General features: G+C 34.5%; 1 protein-coding gene across 1 annotated transcript; it reads right to left on the bottom strand.

The window, feature by feature from the left end:
* Nucleotides 1–13,341: 13,341 nt before the first annotated feature.
* LOC127118130 (U-box domain-containing protein 1) lies at nt 13,342–15,561 on the bottom strand. The gene has a single exon (XM_051048275.1). It carries the CDS (start codon nt 15,537–15,539, stop codon nt 13,443–13,445), a length of 2,097 nt encoding a protein of 698 aa, XP_050904232.1. The 5' UTR covers nt 15,540–15,561; the 3' UTR covers nt 13,342–13,442.
* Between the last annotated feature and the right edge of the window lie 6,696 nt (nt 15,562–22,257).

Below are 22,257 nucleotides of genomic sequence, written 5' to 3' on the forward strand. Positions count from 1 at the left end.
TCGTCTCTGTTAGTGTATATTCATATCAAAATTTATGCATGTTATTGAAGTGGTTGGAAGGTTTTGTTTTGTGTAGGTTTTTGGTAAGTTAGAAAATGTTTCTCAGTTGTGTGAGGTCAGAATGAAGGTCCTTTGAAGGCTTGTTGGTTAATAAGGAGTGTTGGCTTGTTAATGTTGAAATTCTATGGACTTAATGTTGCTCTGTTACGATTGTGGTAGGATGGATGTTATCATGGAGCTATTGTGGTTCGGAATATGATCATAGGCCGTGTGAATTTGGATTGTAATTTTTATAGTCTGAAATTGAAAAATGAATGTATGGTATTAATGAATGGATGAAAATTTGGTTGAAACTTTATTTGATTTGAATTTGGTTAAATGGTATGTAATTTTGAAATATAATGAATTTGTGATTGTAATTTGAACTTGGTTGAAGTGTTTGTAAAATGTAATAAGAATGGTGAGACCTTGGTTTATGAAATGGGTGTTTGGTTATAAAATGGATATGGATTTTTAGAAATAATCCAAGACTAATCTAAATGTCAATTAAAAATAAAAAAACCAATAAAAACCAATTAAAATCAAATTAATCTATAATTTGTTAAAACTACTTTGATATCAAATTCTAACATTTATTTGGAAATTAAAAATCAATTAGAGTTTGAATCATTAGTAAAAACACAATTAAGATTAAATTGAAATTTGGAATTAGACTTAATTTGAAATTTAAATTAAATTGAAAATTAAAAGTCAATTAATTAGAATCCATTTTATAATCAAAAAACACAATGATCAAAAAGCCTAGATAATGACCAATGTTTATCGAAAAATATGGATTTGGGAATGGACGGTTGCCTTGGATCATGAATGTATGCAAATGAACTTTAGGCCACGTGCCAAATAAAAAATGAAAAAATGAAAAAAATTCAGGACCAAAATCGGGGTATGACAACATGCATGATGAGTTTGTACAATGATGATGATAATGAGTACTTGAATGTAAATTACAAGGTAATAACATTAAAGTAAATCACAAGATAAAGAATGACAATATTACAATAATAATGGTTAGTGAATGTAAATGACACAAAATAAACTACAAGTTAATGGTAACAAAATCACAATAACAAAGGTTAATGATGAACAAAGTTAGTGAAGTAAAATTAGTGGTTAGTAATATGTACAAAATGAACATTTTTTAGGATTATTTTTCATAGGTAAAAAAAAGCCAAAATATGACACATTAAGGGATAGCTTATCATTGATGCAAAGTATTGAAGATGATTACGAAATCAACTAACAATAGGTTTGTAACAAAGAAAGTTATGCAACCCTAAGTCCATCTATCAATATTTAAAAAAAGGAATATGATTTGTTCTCTTCCTTTTATTTTTACTCCTTTTTTATTTAGCAAGATAATAAGGTAGTAAATAAATTAGGATAATGTAAATGATATAGTTAGGTAACAATAAACATAAACATAAAATACTTGAAATAAAGTGAACAATAAAATAAATTGTAAGGAATTAAAGTGCAATAATATAAATGTTAGGAGTTAGTAGATAATGAATATACACATAAAATACTTGAAATAAAGTGAATAATAAAATAAATTGCAAGGAATTAAAGTACAATAATATAAATATTAGGAGTTAGTAGTTAGTGGTTAGTAACAATAAGCAAATGGATTAGCAAGTTAATGTAACGACATGGTTTCATCTATGCACCAAATGACTCAAATATGGTTGAAATAGAGGCAATCTATCAATTCCTCAAAGTATCATGAATGATCTATTGATCAACCATTAATAGGTTTGAAACATTGAAGATTTAATCAACTCTAAACAACCATGATCATGATCTAGTAGACCTCATTAACCAAACAAATACAACAACAAGTTCACAATAAAAGAAAATGATAACAAAAATAAAGCAAGACTAGAAAAGGTGAATAAAAAGGTAGTAAGAGCAAGAAAACTAAAAAAAAGTGTGTAAACCAAAGTTAACCATTTTTTGCAAGCTTGAATCTAAACTCTCTCAAAAGATCAACCAAGAACAAACAACCATTTTTCAACATAAAACAGAATCAAAAAGTTAACAAAGTTTAAGCTAAAATCATTACCCAAAGATATGAAAAAAAAACTAGGTTGAAAGGGTGTTGAACTTGAATGTGAAGCAAAGGGGTTTGGGATGAAACTATTTAGGATGGAAGCTTAGTGAAGGGGCTTATTTGTGAGTGTTAGAGAGTGAGGAGTTTTGGAAAAAAAATGTGAAAGAGGACAAAAAAAAAGTTGGTGGGGTGACTTTCTGAGAGAGAAAGATTTTTTGTTTTAACCTAGGTTTAGAGAGGAGAGTGAATAGTACTTGCACAAAACTTTTGGGGGCTAGGAAACATGAAAAATAAGGGGAAATAGTACCCCTATTTATAGGGAAAGTAAGTGGGAAAGGGGGTGAAACAAAATGTAGTCTGTGTAAAAAACAGAGTTACTACTGCTGTCCTCGCAGGTGTAATCGATTACTAAGGTTGGTGTAATCGATTACAGACACCAAAAATGGCCTGAGAACCTGATTTTTGCCAGGTAATCAATTACCATGGTTGGTGTAATCGATTACAGGCACAAAAAATGGTCAGAGAGCCTATTTTTAAGCCAGATAATCGATTACCAAGGTTGGTGTAATCAATTACACTGTCCAAAAGGTGAATTTTTCCTGTTTTGGTGGTGTTTTCTCAGGTATGAATGCCATGCCTTGAGCCCGTGCAATATGCCTTTGGTTTTGGATGTTAATGCAATTATGGTGATGGAAAGATGAATGTATGTAGGGGTAAAGGGACATGGATCAGATGAAAGTTATATGGGGGTAGAGTGATGGATCAAATGAAAGTTGTATGGGGGTAGGGTGAATTTTGGGGTATGACAACTACTAGTAATACTTTAAATATTATGTATTTACCTTTGTTAAGAGACATAAATAAAATAAGAACATATAATTGGAGTTCATCCATTTTGTCCCATCTATATATTTCTTTGTGTAAAAACCCTCATAAGGATACTTGTTTATTTTATTCTTGCGCTTTTTTGTTCAAAGCGTGGGGTTGGTCGAGAATGTCGTCACTCTCCCCCGTCAATGAGATCGGCTTCACACTATCCTACACGACAAAGTAAGTTTATATCATTATTTCCATTTACTTGCTTTATACTATAAATAACGGTAAATAATTTATTTTCACTATTTTTGGTTTAGGTGGTCCGTTCGAGGGATGAACTACAATAAATGTCCTAAACACACTATAACGGTCTATCGAAATATTCTGGATCACCTTGGACCAGACGATGTATTACAACTAAACAACTAATCATCTTGTTAATTTAGTTTTAACATTACCAATTTACTAATCTTCTAATAATCTATTTTTCCTCTATAGTTTATCTAGAGACCGTATTTGCGTTTCCACCATGAGATTAACCCCGAGGATGATGCAGTTTGGACTGCAAAAACATCAATGATCAGGTTCACTACTGTGGAGATGCACCAGAGTGACCGTATCAAACTGCGGTTTGATATGCAACAACAAATCCCAAATCCCCCGGCGTGTTTGGGACAATTGCATCAACTAAGAGTCGATGTCCAATGGAATTTTTTCGATTGGAGAGGCTTCTTTAGGGAGGCGTGTCGTCAATGGAAGCACCGAAATAAAAAGACCATAAACGGACCTATCATGTCAGAGGATGCTAGACCAACTCAAATTATATGAATTAGTATAGATTGGTTAGAACAACACATTTTGTGTCTGACCCAAGGTATTTGGTAGACCCACGACTACGAGCTTCGTCATCATACACACAACAACCAACCCCACAATATTACCAAACCCAACAACATTGTCAACTCACCCAAATCTAACAACCAACCCCATAACATTACCATACCACATACACCCAACAACCAACCAAACATGATTATGAGACCACATACACCCAAACCCACAACCAATTCATGCCACACACCCAAACATAAAACCAAGATCATGACCCATACTACCAACAACCATATGCCGCCACCACATCTTACCATGACATCTATATGATACCATCACATCCTACCATAACACCCAACCAATATATACTCAAACATCACCACAAAAGCACCTAAACATCACACCGCCAAAACACCCAACCAAAACATGTCTTTCAAACACCACCAAAACCATTGCTTCATTTCCAAAATAAATCAATGTCCCAATTCAATTAGCTAGGCTTCCCACACATAACCCAATCAACATGACCCAACTACGACAACATGGGCACCAAACTCGATTACGGCAGCACCGACTACTGGGGAGATATGATCGACAATTTTTTAGACAATACTAATATCCCAGGAACCTCGCACCAAACACATATGGCTAAGGAGAATACTAGGAGATCCCAAACACCTCAAAGAAATAGTGGTAGGCCTCAAAGGCAAGCGAATGCGTTAGAGTGGGAAACCGATGGACGTTACGACCGAGTGGGTCATTAAAGTTCTCTCAAATTGTTGTGTAATTCTATTTGATGGAATAATATTATAATTTAATTTTTTCTATTTAACATTTTTTAAATATTATTTTGTTATTAATATAGTTAATTTTTTTAATCAAATACAACATAGTAGTCAAGAGGGATGGCACACGCTCTTATTGTCTGCATACATGTGCCATTGCCATTAACATGACACTGCAACATGAACCAGAGGAAATGGTACCTAAGACCAAATTAGAGTGCATGCGCTACAGACAGTGACACATCCTCTATTTGACGTTTTTTTTTTGTTTGAAACATGATTACTTTGATAATTTTTTTGAAATGTTGGTTATATGAGTATTTTTGTGTGAAAAACATGATTATTTAAAAAAATCGAAAAGACATAGTATAATAAACTAGTGATATTTAAATAGTTTAAATAATTTAAATAATTTATTAACAGATACGGGTAGCCGCGAACAGGGTATCATCAAACACGTATCACTGTCCATTAAAAAACAAATATTTAAATATCCATTTATTTTATCTGTGGATATTCATAAAGTTATCCACCCCATATCTGTGACGAGTTTTATCCGCATATATCCGCGGGTACGAATTATTTTGTCATCCCTAATTCTACCTACCTCATATTACAACTCAAATGTCATAACAATTTAAATTATCCTCAAGATACATGAATACATTATAAGTGGACATATCATCATATAGCAACAACAATATAAACCTTGCACTCACCATAAAATATCATTAAAACTATCAGTTGAATTATCTATCATTGTCCTGCTTTAAAATATGTGTCTTATTTAGGACTAGTAATAAACCAAACCAACTTGAATATAATTCAAAATTCGATTAAACAACTAAATTGTTGAGTTTAGTTCATGTCTTTTATTTTCTTTCTAGTTTACAACTTTTATTTTATTTTAATATTTAAAATATCAAATATATTAAATAAAAATATAGTTAAAAAAATGATTTATAAGTCCTTGAAGCAAATAGGTTGGACGAAACGAGTTCAACCGAGTTATTCGTGAACTTAGAACAAGTTGTGTTTGAAATAAATAGAAAAGTTCATGACGAATTCGAATCGAGTTTTGAAGTGAACCAAATACTATGAATTAGTTCTTGAATATGTTGTTTACAAATCAAATGAAGGTAAGGTCATTCAAATAGGTTTTTCTTTTGCTAGGTCTCAATTTAGTCTGTTATCTTTTCTACACTTGACATGTGTTAACCCTTGAGAGTGTATCATTTGGGTGGTGGTTTGATTTCTCTAATATATAGATAAAATATACTTATGAGTGCTACGATAAATAAATGAGATATGAATGTTAAAATTATATGTTGAGTTGAATAAGAACGTATAATAATTTAGAAGGAGGATTGAATAGACATTCATCAATTAAAAATCATTTCAAAAAGTTTAATAAAATCATAGTTTTAAAGTTGTGTGGGAGCGGAATTTTTTGAAAGATGCATTATGGACTACTTACACGATTTACTTAATGTATAGAAAATATAATGAAAATTAGACTGATGAAATTACTAATGAATAATGTGCCAGTTAATCAAATTCAATTCACAATGAGATGTTTGAATAAAATTTTATTAAACGAATGAGAATCTAATATTACAAATTGGTACACCTATATAATCACAAAAGAGAATGTTTAATAGACAAGATCTAACACAGACCTAAGCTTAAACATTAAAACACTATATATACTAAAACCTAACAACATACAATTTTAGAAAGTGATAAATCCCTAAAATCATACAAACTATGTAGAAATTTAAATAGAGGGATAAAGTGGAATGTAGTTCATAGTTTTGTAGAAAGCTAGCATTCGACTATGTCAAAGTAGTTAGTCGAGGTAGTAGGAGTCAATTGTATTTGACACCGTAGAGTACAACACTTAGCTGTTGTATTGAATCCAAGATTTAACTTATATGTTTGGGCTTAGGTTGTAAGTTTTGCGCCTGAACTTTAGTTCCCTATATAAATGACGTGGTATGATGTAAACAACAACACTCAGTAAAGATTTCGCTTATAAATTTTTTTCAGTTATAATATTTTTTTTCTCTTCTTCTTCTCTCATCTTTGTTGAAAAGCCTTTTGTTCAAACAAATTGGTATCAAGGAGCCCGGATTGCGATTCAGAGAGAATGTGTAATGAAAAATGAAAACACAACATCAACGTAATTTCCAGCGAATCTACCGGTTTTCAAAGGGGAGAACTACGAATGATGGGTTGCGTAGATGAAGGTCCTCTTCATATTTCAAGATGTGTCTGAAATCGTGAATGATGGAGTACCAACATTGAAAGCAAATGCATATGATGTTCAGAAAGCTGCTCACAATGTTCATAGAATGAAAGATGGAAAAACTCTATTCTTGATCCATCCGTGTGTAGACCCTAACATGTTTGAGAAGATTATTGAAGAAGAAACAACAAAAGAAGAATGGTACAACTTCCTAGCCTGCTTTGTTTTGCAGCATTTGTCACATACCTTACTTGGTTCCTTCACCTGAGGTAAGCTATACACCATCTTCTTCTGGTTAAGCATTCCAAAACTTTTGAAGTTTAGATGTCCATACATGTGATGCCATAACCAATTTTTGTCTTCTTTTATAGTCGATTTTTGTCTTCATTTGTAGTCAAAGCAATACACTTGTGATCAACTGTGTTGATGTTTACCTTTAAGGTCCTATTGTCTGCTAATGGTGCCTTTAGAATCAACCATCCATCACCATGATACACCTTCATATGATTATTTTCTAGCTTCATGTTGTACCCGTTTGCGAGTAATTGACATATGTTTATCAAGTTACTTGTCATCGAAGGTACATACAATACATTAGTGATGTTGGCTTTTCGACCATCCTTTTTGACAATAGAGATATCTCTTTTTCCACCATATGTGATGTGTCTGGAATCTACAAAATTTACCACTTTCTCAAATGATTCATCTAGCTTGGTGATCCAGTTTTTATTACTAGTCATGTGGTTACTACATCCTGAATCCAGGTACTACATGTTGGTTTACTCAGTGTTCGACTGAGTGTTCGCCATGAGTAGCACACCATCAGAATTACTATCTTCAGCATGTACATATTGCATTTATCGCTATCTTTCACTTTTTCTTCCTTCTTTCTTCGGAAATCTCGAGCATAATGGCTAAATCCTTGACAGTTGTAGCATTGTGCCTCCTTCATGTCAACTTTCTTCCCATAATACTTGATGCTCATTCCTTTCTTGTCCGAATCATAGCGATTCTTTGAATTTTTGCTTGACTTCTCATCATTAGCAATATTATTTCCCTGCTCTGCCTTCTCTTTCTCAAATTTCTTGATGAAACTTGCCTTTAGTGCCTGTTCAGCCACCTTCTCCCTTTCTTAGTTCTTTTACTTCATCTTCATCTCATGAGCCTCTAATGAAGCTTGAAGTTCTTCTAACTTCATCTCATCTAGGTTCTTAGATTATTCAATTAACACTATAATATAATCAAAATTTGTAGTCATATATCTCAACATTTTCTCAATCTTCTAAAAATCATTGATTTGTTCACCACTTCTTCTGGTTTGTTCACAACACCACACATGAAAGGTATACCTGAATAATTGAGGAAGAAGCTAGATGATCGAAGTCAGACCATGGTGCTCATAGGTTATCATTCGACTGGTGTATACAAGTTGTATTCACCAAATGATGATAAACTTGTGATCATTCGAGTTGTTCTAGTGTATGAAAGAAAATGGTGAGATTGGAGTCATGTATCAGTTTGATAATAGTCAGATACAGTTACAACTATGTTTAAAGAAGACCAACAAATTGAAGTCCCAACCAATTAAAATGAAGAATCACCTGAGTATAATTTTAGAAGATTGACTAGAGAAAGAACTGAGTCGACAAGGCTAGTTGGATATGAGAGATTTCCAAATCAAGCAGTCGATGCAAATGGTGACTTATAGAAGAAGCGATGATGATGGATGAAGCAAAACCATTCAATTTGGATCAATCCATGAATGATTCAAATTGGTTATCAGCCATGAACGAAGAAATCAGTGCAATCGAGAAGAATAAAATCTGGGAGCTTGTCGAAAAGTCAATCAAGAATCCAATTGATACGAAGTGGGTTTACAAGATGAAACGAAGGCCAAAAGGTGAAATTGCCAAGCATAAGGCAAGACTAGTGGTGAGAGGTTTTCTGCAAGAACTTGGTATTGATTTCGACGAAGTGTATGCACCTGTTGCAAGGCTGGAAACCATCATAATTGTCATGTCGATGACAACATAAAAAAGGTGGAAGATACGTCAGTTGATCTTTGGAAGAAGAAGTCTATGTCGGTCAACTATCAACATTTTAATTCAAAGAACATGAGTCAAAGGTATACAGATTGATGAAGGCTCTCAATGGTTTGAAGCAAGCACTAAGAGCTTGGAATAAGATAATAGATAGCTTCCTGATCGAAGCAGGTCTCGCAAAAAATGTGTATGTGAACATAGAGTATATGTCAATGATGTAGACAAGGTCATTCGAATCATCTTATGTTTATATGTAGATGACTTGTTGGTTATAGGTGCAGATGAAACAGAGATAAGAAGAGTCAAGTTGAAGTTGATGTAGGAGTTTAAAATGTCCGACCTAGGGAACTTGTCATATTTCTTAGGTATGGAGTTCAAAGACACAAGTGAAGGAGTGTTCTTGCACCAGAATAAGTATGCCAAAGATATCTTAAAGAGGTTCAAAATGATAAACTCTAATGCAACTGCTACGCCATTAGAAACGGGAGCAAAGTTGAGGACGGAGACAAGTGATGAGTTTTTGAGTGCAACACTGTACAAAAAATCATGGATCCTTGAGGTATATTTGCAACACTAGGCCAAATATCTGTCAAAGTGTTGAACTGTTGAGAAGATTCATCGAGAAATCCCAAGAATGTCATCTCATTATAGTCAAGAGAGTGCTGAGATACATCAAAGTTAAAATTAATTATAGTGAGTTGATGCCGAGGAAAAATAAGACCAACACAAATGTAGAGGTATATGGTTACAATGATTCTAATTTCAGTGGAGATCAAGACGAGAAGAAGAGTATTGCAGGATAGATATTCATGATCGAAGGTGCTCCAATCTCATTGAACTCAAGGAAGAAAAATATTGTGGCTTTGTCATCTTGTGAAACTGAATATGTGGCTGCATCATATACAACATGTCAAATAGTGTAGATAGTGATGCTGCTCGAAGAACTAAAGATAATGGAACCTAAGAAAATGAAGTTGTTTGTCGATAACAAGTCAGCAATCGACCTAGCGAGTCATCCAATGTGTCATGGTCAAAGTAAGCATATAGAAATGAGGTCTCATTTTCTGAGGGATCAAGTTAACAAAGGAAATATTGAACTTGAGCATTGTAAGACATAATGATAACTAGCTGATATACTCACATAACCCCTAAAGAAATTCAGGTTCGACGAGTTGGAGAAAAACATTGGGATGAGAAGTCTCAAAAACTTGAATTGTATGGCGTGTTAGTTGTAATTCATAGTTTTGTAGAAAGCTAGCATTCAACTATGTCAAAGTAGTTAGTTGAGGTAGTATGAATCAGCTGTATTCGACATTGTCGAGTACAACACTTAGCTGTTGTGTTAAAGCCAAAGTATAACTTGTATGTTTGAGCTTGGGCTGTAAGTTTTAGGCCTAGGCATTAATTTCCTATATAAAGGAAATTCTATGATGTAAACAACAACACTCAATAAGAATTCCGCTTATCACCAATTTTCATTTATAGTATCTCTTTTTTTCCTCTTCTTCTCCATCTCCCATCTCTCTTAAAAACCCTTTTATTCCAACAACACATACCTAAGCTTAAACATTAAAACACTATATATAATAAACCTAACAACATACAATTTTAGAAAGCGATAAATCCCTAAAATCATACCCCCCCATCCCACAATGAGTGACCCATTTGAAATAAAAAAGTGTCGCAAAATGAATGACCCATTTTCAATTTCCAATGTATCCTTTTCAATTTTACCCTCTAATTAATATTACTTTGATCATTCCCAATACATGATAAGAGTACTTTGATACAAATATCATTCTCTCAATTTCATTTATTCCTTTTTATTAATCTGTGTGAAATGGTGAATTGAGTCACTCATTGTGGGACGGAGGGAGTACAAACTACGTAGAAATTAAAATAAAGGGATAAAGAGAAATGTAAACTAATATTTATGTTGGTTCAGTTTGTTGTCTTCGCTTGCATATAGTCCAATATCTAATGATATACCATTGAAAATTAGTTGGTCTTCCACTAATTTGAAATTATTACAAGTGTCTTTTGATATGATAAAGAATCATAGAAAAACTGCAAATTTAAATGCAACTGCTAAGTAACACATATCTAAATCTTGATTTTCCTTATGTTGTACACAACTCACTAGGCTGTAAATCCTTAAAGATCTTCACTGAATCTTGAGCCAACCACCATTTCAGAACCAAAACACTTAAAGATTTTTTTCGCAATGATCTTCACTCGATCCTATATAAATTCTATTGTTACCACCTAAAATATTTTGTTTCCCCAATATGACCAGACCCTTTTCACACACATGGACCAATCTCATGTGCCATAGTTTTGTTTTTGATACATGTTTCATGGATGAAAAATCGGCAGAACGTTTTACAACCTCAGCCTCAAGGGTATACAAGCCTTGCTTCTTTCTGCCTCTCAAGACATCATTCAACCCCTTTATGACTCTCAGGATACCTTGCTTTCCTCTGAAAACATATCCTTTCTTGTCGAATTCACCAAGAGAAATCAAAATTCTTTTAAGATCAAGTACATACCTGACACTAGTCAACAACTTTATTGACTCATCATGGAGCTTGAATCTCACAAGTCCAATCCCTGCAATTTTGCAGGCTTTGTTGTTTCCCAGTAGCACTGATCCACCATCTTGATCACATAATTCCTCAAACACCTCTTTGTTTGGAGTCATGTGCCAAGTACACTCTAAACCCATAATCCAGCCCTTGCTAGAGTTGTTGCTTGAAACCACAAGAACATCAAACAATTCATAATCATCTTGCACAATAGCTGCGTTGCCACCATAAGACTTCTTGTATGACCCTTCTTCTTATAGTGATAACATCTAATTGTTGGAGCATCACCACCATAAGAATTATGTTGACCTTTACCCTTCTTCTTCTAAAACCTACCATATTTCTTTGAGAATTTGCCCTTAACGAACAATCCTTCACCAACAGACGGTGATTTTTGCTCCTTTCGTTTGTTCAAATCCTTAGAGTACAAGGATGATTGAACTCTTCAAAGGTCAGAGAACTTCTTCCATATAAGAGAGTTTCTTTGAAATGCGCATGAGATTTGGATAAAGCACAAATCAATAACAACAATTGATCTTTATCATCGATATTAGCCTCAATATTCTCCAGATCAAGAATTAGATTGTTGACCATATCCAACTGCTCCGTCAAGACTCTGTCTTCACTCATCTTGAATGAATACAGAGCCTGCTTCAGGTATAGAAGATTGACTGAAGATTTGGTCATGTATAATCTTTCGAGTTTTCTCCACACACTTGCTGTCGTCTTCTCCTTCGAGACCTTTCAGAGAACCTTATCACCAAGGCTCAATATGATGACATTGTGGACTTTCTCGATCATCGTCGTCTTTTCCTTCTCCGTTAGGGCAACATCCATCTTCTTCAATCCTTTCAACGCTTCTAACAAACCATGTCGAATCAGAAGAGCTTGTATCTTCAAGCACCATAAACCAAAATCATTTACATCAGTGAATTTCTCAATCTCATACTTCGTTGACGACATCTTGTTCTATGCTCATTGCACCAATTTGTTGTAATAAACGATACCAATTAACGATGTAAATCTGTGAGAAAAAGAGAGTTTATTGAACAAACAATTTAGTTTTACGGAGGAGAGAGAGGAGAGAAGAAGAAGGAGAAACATAATTGGTTATAACCGTTTTTCTTTTCACTTTCTCAATTAGAACTAAAAAATTACAAGTGAATAACAACAACCAATGCTAACTCTAACAAGTGAGAGAACAAGTGTATTTAAAAACTAGTAGAATATGTATGTTATGTACGATAATAACTCTCATATATGACATACATAGCTACTACACAACATAATACATAACTAACTTAGACCTCTGCATGCTTGATCAGACTTCGACTACAAAATGCACAACCTCGACGACCGCATGCTTGAATAGACTTCGACTATAACAAGCACAATCGATCTAGTCGAATCCTTCTTATCGAGATTGGAGTTCAATCCAATACTATAATTTCAAAGGATATAAACTCAGCTCTAGCAGTGCTGATAGCAATCAAATATTCTGTCTTGTTTCTACAAGTTACTTTATTCACCCCAACAAATGAGTACTACCCACCTTTGGACCTCTTATCTATCATTGAACCAACCCACTTCGCATTTGCAAATATTTTCACATTTTTACTTGTATTTTTTTTAAGCGTAGTCTCCTTCTTGGTGTCCTTTTAAGGTACTGCATAATGTGATTTACATCCCTCATGTGAGCTTCTATAAAGTCATTCATTCATGCAACAACTTCCCAAACTAACAGAAAAGCCTATGTTAGTGTGTGTCTGATAGGTAGATAAGTTTTACAATCAATATTTGATATTTTTCTTTGTTAGTGGATGAACTTTCTTCTTCACATCTACCAAAAAGAAAAATAGATATACCACTTCCTCTATCAAACAAATAGATATACCAAAAAAAAAAAAGAACTTCAAAACCTTTTTGAACCTTAGAAACAATCTACAACAACAAATGAACACAAACTTTCCTTGTATAACATTCACAAAAATATACATCTTTGCATCCCCCATATCATCACATTACTCACAAAGAATGATGAGGTTGAGAACAACACCTATTAAGCAACCTAAGCAATGCATCAGCTTTTCTCCTAGCTCTCAAAGACCCATCACCAGCCAAACTTTGTAGAGAAGGAATACTCCTTGGATTTGCCAACAATCTCCTTGCAACCAATTCTCCTTCTTCTTTACACAATCCAAGCAAAAGGGTTATCGAATTTTCCTTCCCTTTCACTGATCCAAATCTCAAAAGATCAATAAGTATTGGCACCAAACTCTTACTATTCTTTATCTCTTCCAACCCTTGAGAACAGCCTAATAACACGGCCAGCACTGCCAACGAATCGTCGGTTATCCCGGCTTTATCATCCATCAACAACTCAACAAGTAAACCAACTGCTCCACTTTTAACTATACTTAACTTGTTAGGATTATAAACTGCAAGATTGAACAATGCAATAGCAGCGTCTTTTTTTCCAATTGGTGTACCTTCTTTTAATAGTCCTACTAATGCAGGTATTGCCTTAGAGCTTGCTCCAATTTGCACTTTACAATCATCTATCATTGATAAACTATATATAGCCGCTGCAGCGTTTTCTCGCGCTTCCATTGTTTTTCCCGACTCGAGTACTTCGACTATGTTGTCGATCGCTCCGGCCGCCATGATTAGGATCTTGTTATTGTCGTAAATCGATAGGTTGAATAGCGCTGTCACGACGTGTTCTTGGATTCTTGAATCTTTGGAGACTAGAAGTGTTACTAGAAACGGAATCGCGCCTACCTCGGCTATGATTCGTCGGTTGTCCATACCAGTTTTCGCGAGGAGGCGAATCTCGTACGCGGATTGTCTTTGGATATCAGTCGAACCGGTTGCTAATTTTCCAACAAGAAACTCTGCTGTCATCTTGACAGCATCTTTTGATGCTTTGTTTGCTGAAATATGATCAATTGCATTCTCATTCTTGTGCCTTTTGCTACTACTGTTATTGTTTTCTTTCGATTCGTTCACCGAGACATTGTTTTCGTAGCACCATTGATGAACAAGACTCTTCAATGCATAGTTTGGTATTAGAGCAGTGTGAATTAGTCTTTGTCCACTTTTAGGACAAGTATGGTGACCTGAGTTTATCCATTCCGCAATCGAGATTCGATCATAAGTATGTCCTGACGAAACAATCACAGGATCCCTCATTAGGTCTAGCGAAATCGGACAACGAAACTCGTCCGGAATACTAACCATCGACGAAATCATCGATCGAGAAGAAGACGAAGATAATGAAGAATTATCATTATCATGTATTTTAGTTTTGTTGTATAGAAACATAGATAACGGCTTATACTCTTCTGATTCGTCGTCGTTGTTTCTGAATACCATTGATTTGGTATACGAAACGAGCAACATGAGATTGTTTATATTCGAGACGACGAGTAGTCCTCCTGTCCCCGCTTGATTCTGCGCTTCAACCTCTAACTTCGATATTTCCTCGACGTAATCCGATAAAGTTCTCAAACCAATGCTACTCATTATCTCTTCCACTTTCACAAAATCAACAAACCCTTTATTAGTTTTCTTGTTCTGCAAGCAATTCTTCGACATTACTTCCAAAAGCTTTTCTCTTCTTTGAACTTCTCTAGGATCAATAAACAATTCAACTTCAACTCTCTTAGCTTGTCTATGCAAAAGCTCAATCTGCTCCTTTATATCATGTGTCACATGAAGCAAATTCAAAGGAAGAATATCAAAAGCTCTTCCGAATTCTTTCACAAGCGCGAAAAATTGATTCGAAATGAACTCCAACTGTACTAGACTCCAAAGAGAGCTTCTATCTTTGCATTCTTGAATCAGAATCTTCACTCTTGTGATCATGGAAAAGAGTTCTGTGAAACAAAGAATCGACGAAGGCGGAAGCGGTGTGTCGGATTCTTGAATCTCTTCAAACAATGATGAAAGAAGCTTGATCCTTCTTATCATGGATGATACATTTTTTATTTGCACTAATGGAAAATTTTCAATTGAACTAACTTCATTGGAGATTAAAACCAATGAATCTAGTAATGATTCTGTTGGTAATAAACCTGGAGATATCATCATCATCATCATCTTTGATCTAGGATCATTCATTTTTGTGTGGTTAGTGGAAGAAATTGAGGTACTCTAAGAGCTTGTATAAGACATTTTTTGATTTTTTAATATGTTATAATAATATAAACTAGTTTTGAAAGAGGCATGGTTTATAGTTTAATGTATGGTATTTTGACTCTTTCTATTTGTGTGGTATGAGAATAATGACAAGAAGAAAAATATTGTAGGAGAGTTAGGGGTTTATGATGTGCTGCCATTTGGAGGATTTTCATGGCTTGCAAGATTAGTCTATACATTCCCTAGCTATATTTTAAATTAATGAGCCTTGTCAAACATGATTTTCAACAGCTTCTTTTACTATATGATAGTAATGTGAATGTCCTCATTTATATTTAACTTTACATAGTAGGGTTGTTCATACTTAATTCAGTCAAAAAAGAAAATCCAACTAAACTATAATAAAATGTCATTTAATTGAATTAAACTGTTTTAATTTATTTAGAACTGAATCAAATTAATTTGATATATTTGTTTGAAAGCATTTTTTTAATTGGATAATTTGTTGAAGAACCAAATCATTATACATCTTATTTGAATATTTTAAAGAAAAAAATTTAAATTTTGTTTTTAACATTTTCATTTTTAGTTTTAGTTTAGTTTTTGTTTGGATTCGATTATATATTATCCAATACGATTTTAGAAGTGTTTGTGCAACACATATTCGATTCAGTAGCCAAATATAATGTTTTGACAAAATTACACCAAAAATCTTTTAAATTATTTGTTACATGTTAATATTGAGCATCAATACAACACTCTTATATCAAATGTTTGTATGCATCTGTGTCGATATCAAACATAATTATACGTGATTTATTTATTTTTTAAAATTATTATCTATATCACCGTATCAGTGTCGGGATTATGTTCAGATTGTCCGTGTTGCATACATGAGATTATATTCTATCGTTTGTAATTTTAATTGAAACCTCGTCAACTAAACATGTGTTACTCCCAAAGGAATTGGCTCCATAGATCTCCAATAATTTTCTATTTTACTATTACAAAAGCAAGTTGGCATTTGATATATGTACAGTACAACAGCACCAACGACCAAATACACAACATTTAGTTTTATTGATTTGTCGTTTGAGAAAAATTGAGCATTACATTCTAGATTGTCTCATTGAATCCTTAAACGGCAAATTCAAAATCGTCGTGCCCTCCCTCAACTACTTGATCTTTGTCGTTTATGAACTAGCATCTATAGAATAGAATGTTTCAACATTCATGCTCCAATTAACTCACTCAAAGTTTCTCATTAATATTTATGCATCGTCAAAAGTCACAAAACTATGATTAGTTATTATTAGATTTGGATATTGAGAACAAATTAGAAGTCTTATTAACTATAGACTTTTTTTGTGAAGCAAGTAATTAACAACCAAGTCCAAGAACTATAGTAGTAATACTCAAACTATCAATCTACAGTTAGATTAACATAAAAATTCTTTATTAAGCATAATGCCGTAATATTAAGGAAATCTTAATTTTTTGAGTATTAAATGAAACGTTAATCTCTGATTGGTGCCTTTCTAATGCTTTGAAGTTACAACACAAACACCTAGATATCAACATCGATAATAATTTAGCATATCCAACATCAAACACATTCAATTTAAAATATCAGATTTTTTATTTTAACACTAGATATCTTACTTTAAAATTGACTAATCCAAAGAGATTAATTTTACGGACTACTTACAAGATCCATTTAAAGACAAAACACACTCTTATATCTTAAGCCTTCATCAACTAATTAACCCCTCTCCCATTCCCTCAAAGAGTTATTCTTATGATAATTACACCTAAATTTAAGATTTCTAATTTATAGTATATTTTTACTATTTTGACAATTAGACATTAAAGATTCTTTATATTTTTTTAAGTTAAGTATATTTGTAGTCTATTCTAAGACTAAAATTCGGGGTCAATACAAGAGAATATTTTATATTTTGAGATTTTTCTTTAAAATCAACCCACATTTGTAAGAAACACATATAGGGATGACAAAAAAAACCTGTATCCGTGGATAAAATCCGTCAAAGATATGGGTGGATAGTTTAATAGATATTGTCGTGCCGCGAAAAATATCCGAGCGCATCGCGCGCTCGAAGATACAACAAAGTCGCCATTAAATTTTATTTATTCCCGAGGGAAAGGAAAAATATCGATAAAACTCAGGGAAAGAGAAATGAGTAAGGAAGTCGATTATGAAAGGGGAAGGTATTAGTACCCATCACACCTGTTGTACTAAACAGAAACCATTTTGATTGTTATTTACTCAAATGGGTGTTACTATCTAAATGTTACTTGCGAAAGAGAAAAAGAAAAAGTTTAATAATTAATGTGCTCGCCAAGGATTCGAACCCTCGTGCCGACGTATTCTCGCAGTACAATGAGAAAATCAGAGTTCCGTAGTTCGCGATAGAAAATACGAATTTGTTGGTTGATTTTAGTGAACAATTATAATCACATCCTAGAAGTATGTAAACATTAGCTGAATTGATCATAGTTCGGATACTCCAAACTTTTATTTTGACTGCTAAGGAACATATTATAATAATTCTTTTGTGAAAAAAAATAAAATTGTTTTGAAAAAGGTTTGTGTGATAAAAGAAAAAAAAGAGTTGATTGGATTGCATTAAAGAGAAAAGAGTTTGCATTGCAAAGAGTGGTGAAGTGAAAATGTATTGTTTTGGACCAATGAATGAGTTATTGGATCCATAGGATAAGTATGTCTGAATCAAAAGAGTGTGACATTAACCAATAATTGGTATGACCAAAGAGAAAAGAGGATGTTTGCATAAGCACTAGGTCTGACAAGGCAAACAGTGCATGAGGAAAGCGTTTACCTAAGCACAAGGTATGACAAGGTAAACAATGTATGACAAGAGAATTTATCTAAGCACAAGGTCTGACAAGGTAAACAATGTATGAGAGAGAGAGAGAGGTTGGTCTAAGCATGAGGTCTGACAAGACAACCAATAGAGAAAAGAGTTTGTCTAAGCACAATGATACAAACAACATTTAACTGCTAGAACGCGAACATTAACATTATTCACTAAAAACAACCACTATACCTTTGGATTTTTCATGACTACTTCGACACTTCTTGACGGGTATGAAGAAGAGCATGTGGTTACACCTCTTAGGTGTTCGAAACGATTCTCTTAAGATTTGAAGGCATATCCAAATTAACTGAAAACTATCATGCCCCTAGTTCAGGTTAAATGATTTTTTCGTTCAGAAAGAAACATCAACTTCTAGGCTCAAATGGGTTGACGAGGAATTATCTTCCTTATATCTCCAGTGTTTGGGAAATGAAATAATGCCTTACATCATCAGCAAAGTTTTTTTTCTTCAAAAACATACCTGTCAACAATTATGGATATTTCGTTTTCGTCATTCTCCCTCCAATCTTTGCTAAAACAATCGTTTGATAAAGATAAGGGAATGATATAAATATATATTTTTTTTGTTTTTTGATATAGAAACAACCGTTTGAATACGACATGATTGATTCAGAAAATGCATGATCACTTCATTAATATTACCATTGAAATAAAATAACAATACTTAAAAGAAAATAAACATTCAACAATCAAAGGAAATTAAAAATAAGAATGAAACAACAAAATGATTGCTAGCGTTGAGAGTGAACTTCCTTGCTTGATTCATTGGCTACCGGCCTTTCCCGACCCACAAGTTGAGGTCATCATGCTCTCTAGAACCAATGTGACAATCCTCTGAGTCTTCTATCTCAGATACTCCACAAGGTGCAGCCTCTTTAGATCCACTCCCCGCTTCCTCTGTGCTTCCACTTATATGGATGGTGATGTTGTAACTCCATGGTGTTACCTCAACATTTTCACAAGGAAACTGTGATATCTCACTTGCAAGTTGTCTGATGTCTTCCCTGTGGTACATGATATCAAAGGGTTTTCGCGATCCATTACTTTCTTCACTACATGGCTTAGGAATCAAAGCATCTGCAATCGAGCCTTCTTTCTTAAGAGCTGGTGACTTGGCGTTAAATAACCTTTGTATTTTGATCTTGAAACCCATGCATTCTTCAATAGAATGTCATATCGTTCCATTATGGTACTCGCACTTGACCTTTGGATGGTCCTCCTTAAAAACTAGGCTATTGTCGTCAATCAACTTTTGAACTTTGGCCATGAATGCCCCATAATCCTCCACAGAGTGCCCCACCGATCTGGCGTGATATCCACACTTAACAATAGGGTCATACCCATGCGAGAGCGACGATGGTAAAGGCTTAAATTTTTTGGGATCCACCAACGAGTTTTGAATCAGATACATTAAGACTTGACCATATGGTATATGAACTGGGTCAAAAGGGTTATCCCTTCTTTCCATATTTATTATGGGGTATGATCTCACCATGAATTTGGCCATTGTAATTCTGTTTTTGAACTAGAGGCAGAACAAAGATCGAGGGACAACCACGAAGCGAGGAAAAATCGAAGGAGGGGGAGCCGGAGTATTATCCCCAACCAGAGGAAGAAGAACCTGAATATTGTCCTCAATCTGATGAGGAATTCGACGAGGATATGCACGAAGAAGACAACGACGATATCTATGGTGATGATTTCTTCGTGAACTGTGGCATTGTGTCGGTACTACCAGCCGAATACGACATGGTGTCTGAAGTTTCTGAAATAGAGGGAGACTTTATACCAGACGAAATAGATGGAGGAAAGCCTTTATGCTACTATGTCATGAATAACGACGTGGTGGAAGAACAAAAAACAATGTTTGAAAGGCCCAGTCCTGGGATGATGTACCATCTAAAACCATTGTTCATCAGAGCTAAGGTGGATGGGATAGCGGTGAATAAGATTTTTGTCGACGGAGGTGCTGCAATCAATCTGATGCCCTATACTCTGTTCAAGAAAATGGGAAAGGTCGATGAAGATCTCCGACAGCACAACACGGTCCTTTCAAATTATGAAGGGAAAACCAGCAATATAATGGGGGTTGTTCAGGTCAACCTTGCGGTGCGTACAACAACATGTTCAACACTATTCATGGTGATAGATTCAAAATCCAACTTCAACTTACTCATGGGTCGAGAATGGATCCATCAGGATAGGGGTTGTTCCCTCAATGGTCCATCAAAGGCTTATAATCTGGCGAATGTAACACCCCGATAAAAATAAGATAATTATTTAATTTAAGTTAATATTATATTTATTAATTTAATTAAATAATTGGAATTATTGGATTATTATTATTATAATTATTGGAATAATAATTATTGGAAAATATATATAAGTTGGAAATAAGAAAAAGAGTCCCATTTGGTAAAGAAAGGGTTTCACGTGAAAAGCTGAGAAGCGGCTGAAAAGAGGAAAAGGGCAAAGAGACAGAGCAAGAGGAAGAAGGTTGGAGAAGAGAAAAGCTTGAAGCTTAAAGATTCGCCGGATTAACTCAGGTAAGGGGGGTTTATCGTCGTTTAATGGGTATTATGGGTTAACATGTAATGGGTAGTGATAAGCCATTGATTTGATCCTAATTGGGATGTTGAATGCTGAAAAATGGTGTTGGATAAGTTATGTTAAAGCTGTAATTGACTCTGTAATTGGATGAGTCTTGATTTCCCGAAAGTATAGCTTTTTACGGAATTGAAATCGGAGGTCCGGAAGTCCTCCAACGGCGGAAAATGCGGAGAATTCTGCATTCTGCTTCGTGTTAGCGCAGGAACAGCTTTCTGTCTTGCGTTAACCGGTTAACCCAGGGTGTTAACCGGTTAACACTGTTAGGAATTGTGAAGTATTGCTGTTTTGTTTGCGTTAACCGGTTAACCCAGGGCGTTAACCGGTTAACACTGTTGTGATTTGTGAAAATTGCTGTTCTGTTTGCGTTAACCGGTTAACCCAGGGCGTTAACCGGTTAACACTGTTGAGTTTTGCCAGAAAGCGTGTTCTATGTTGCGTTAACCGGTTAACCCAGGGCGTTAACCGGTTAACACTGTTGGAAATTGGAAAAATTGATATTTTAATGTTGTGAACATAATTGGTGATTGGCCTATATCGGTGTGTGATATAGTAGGGATTATTTCCCGTTGTTTTGAGTAGGATAGGTATTAGTAGAGTGTGCTAATACTGTGATTGAATTATTTGGCATGACATGATATGATTATGTGATAAATATGTTGATGATGTGTGAAAATATGCATAATGTTGTGAATGTACATATTATGTATGTAATTGTGGATGGACTGTTTTATGGCTTAGAGTGTGAGCATATGTCCATTGTGGATTGTTGTTGATGTTGCATGCTAGGTGATTTGGCATAGCACAATGTGCCCTTTATGGTGGTAGCTAATTCCCATGGTGAGGAATTAGTGATGTTAGTCATTTTGGACTGTTGTTGATGTTTGCATGCTAGGTGATTAGCGTGCATAGCATGGCCCTTGGGGTGGTAGCTAATTCCCATGGTGAGGAATTAGTGATGTGAGTCACTAGGTCTCAAATGAGTGGGACTAGTGAGCTTGGTAGCCGTACCTGGATTTGGTCGGTGAAGTTGAACTATATGTTCACGAATAGTCGGTACCGCATGCATGGAGTCTCATTGCCTAATGTATGTATGGCGTATAATATGAATGGATGTATTCCAATATTATACGTGTGTTTGTGTTGGCATTGAGTATGAGTATGAATTGTGTTGG

This window comes from Lathyrus oleraceus, chromosome 2, assembly GCF_024323335.1.
Source record: "Lathyrus oleraceus cultivar Zhongwan6 chromosome 2, CAAS_Psat_ZW6_1.0, whole genome shotgun sequence".
NCBI classification, from domain to species: domain Eukaryota; kingdom Viridiplantae; phylum Streptophyta; class Magnoliopsida; order Fabales; family Fabaceae; genus Lathyrus; species Lathyrus oleraceus.

Coding starts and splice junctions, on each gene's coding strand:
- LOC127118130 (XM_051048275.1), bottom strand. CDS start 15,539: ATGAATGATCCTAGATCAAAGATGATGATGATGATGATATCTCCAGGT.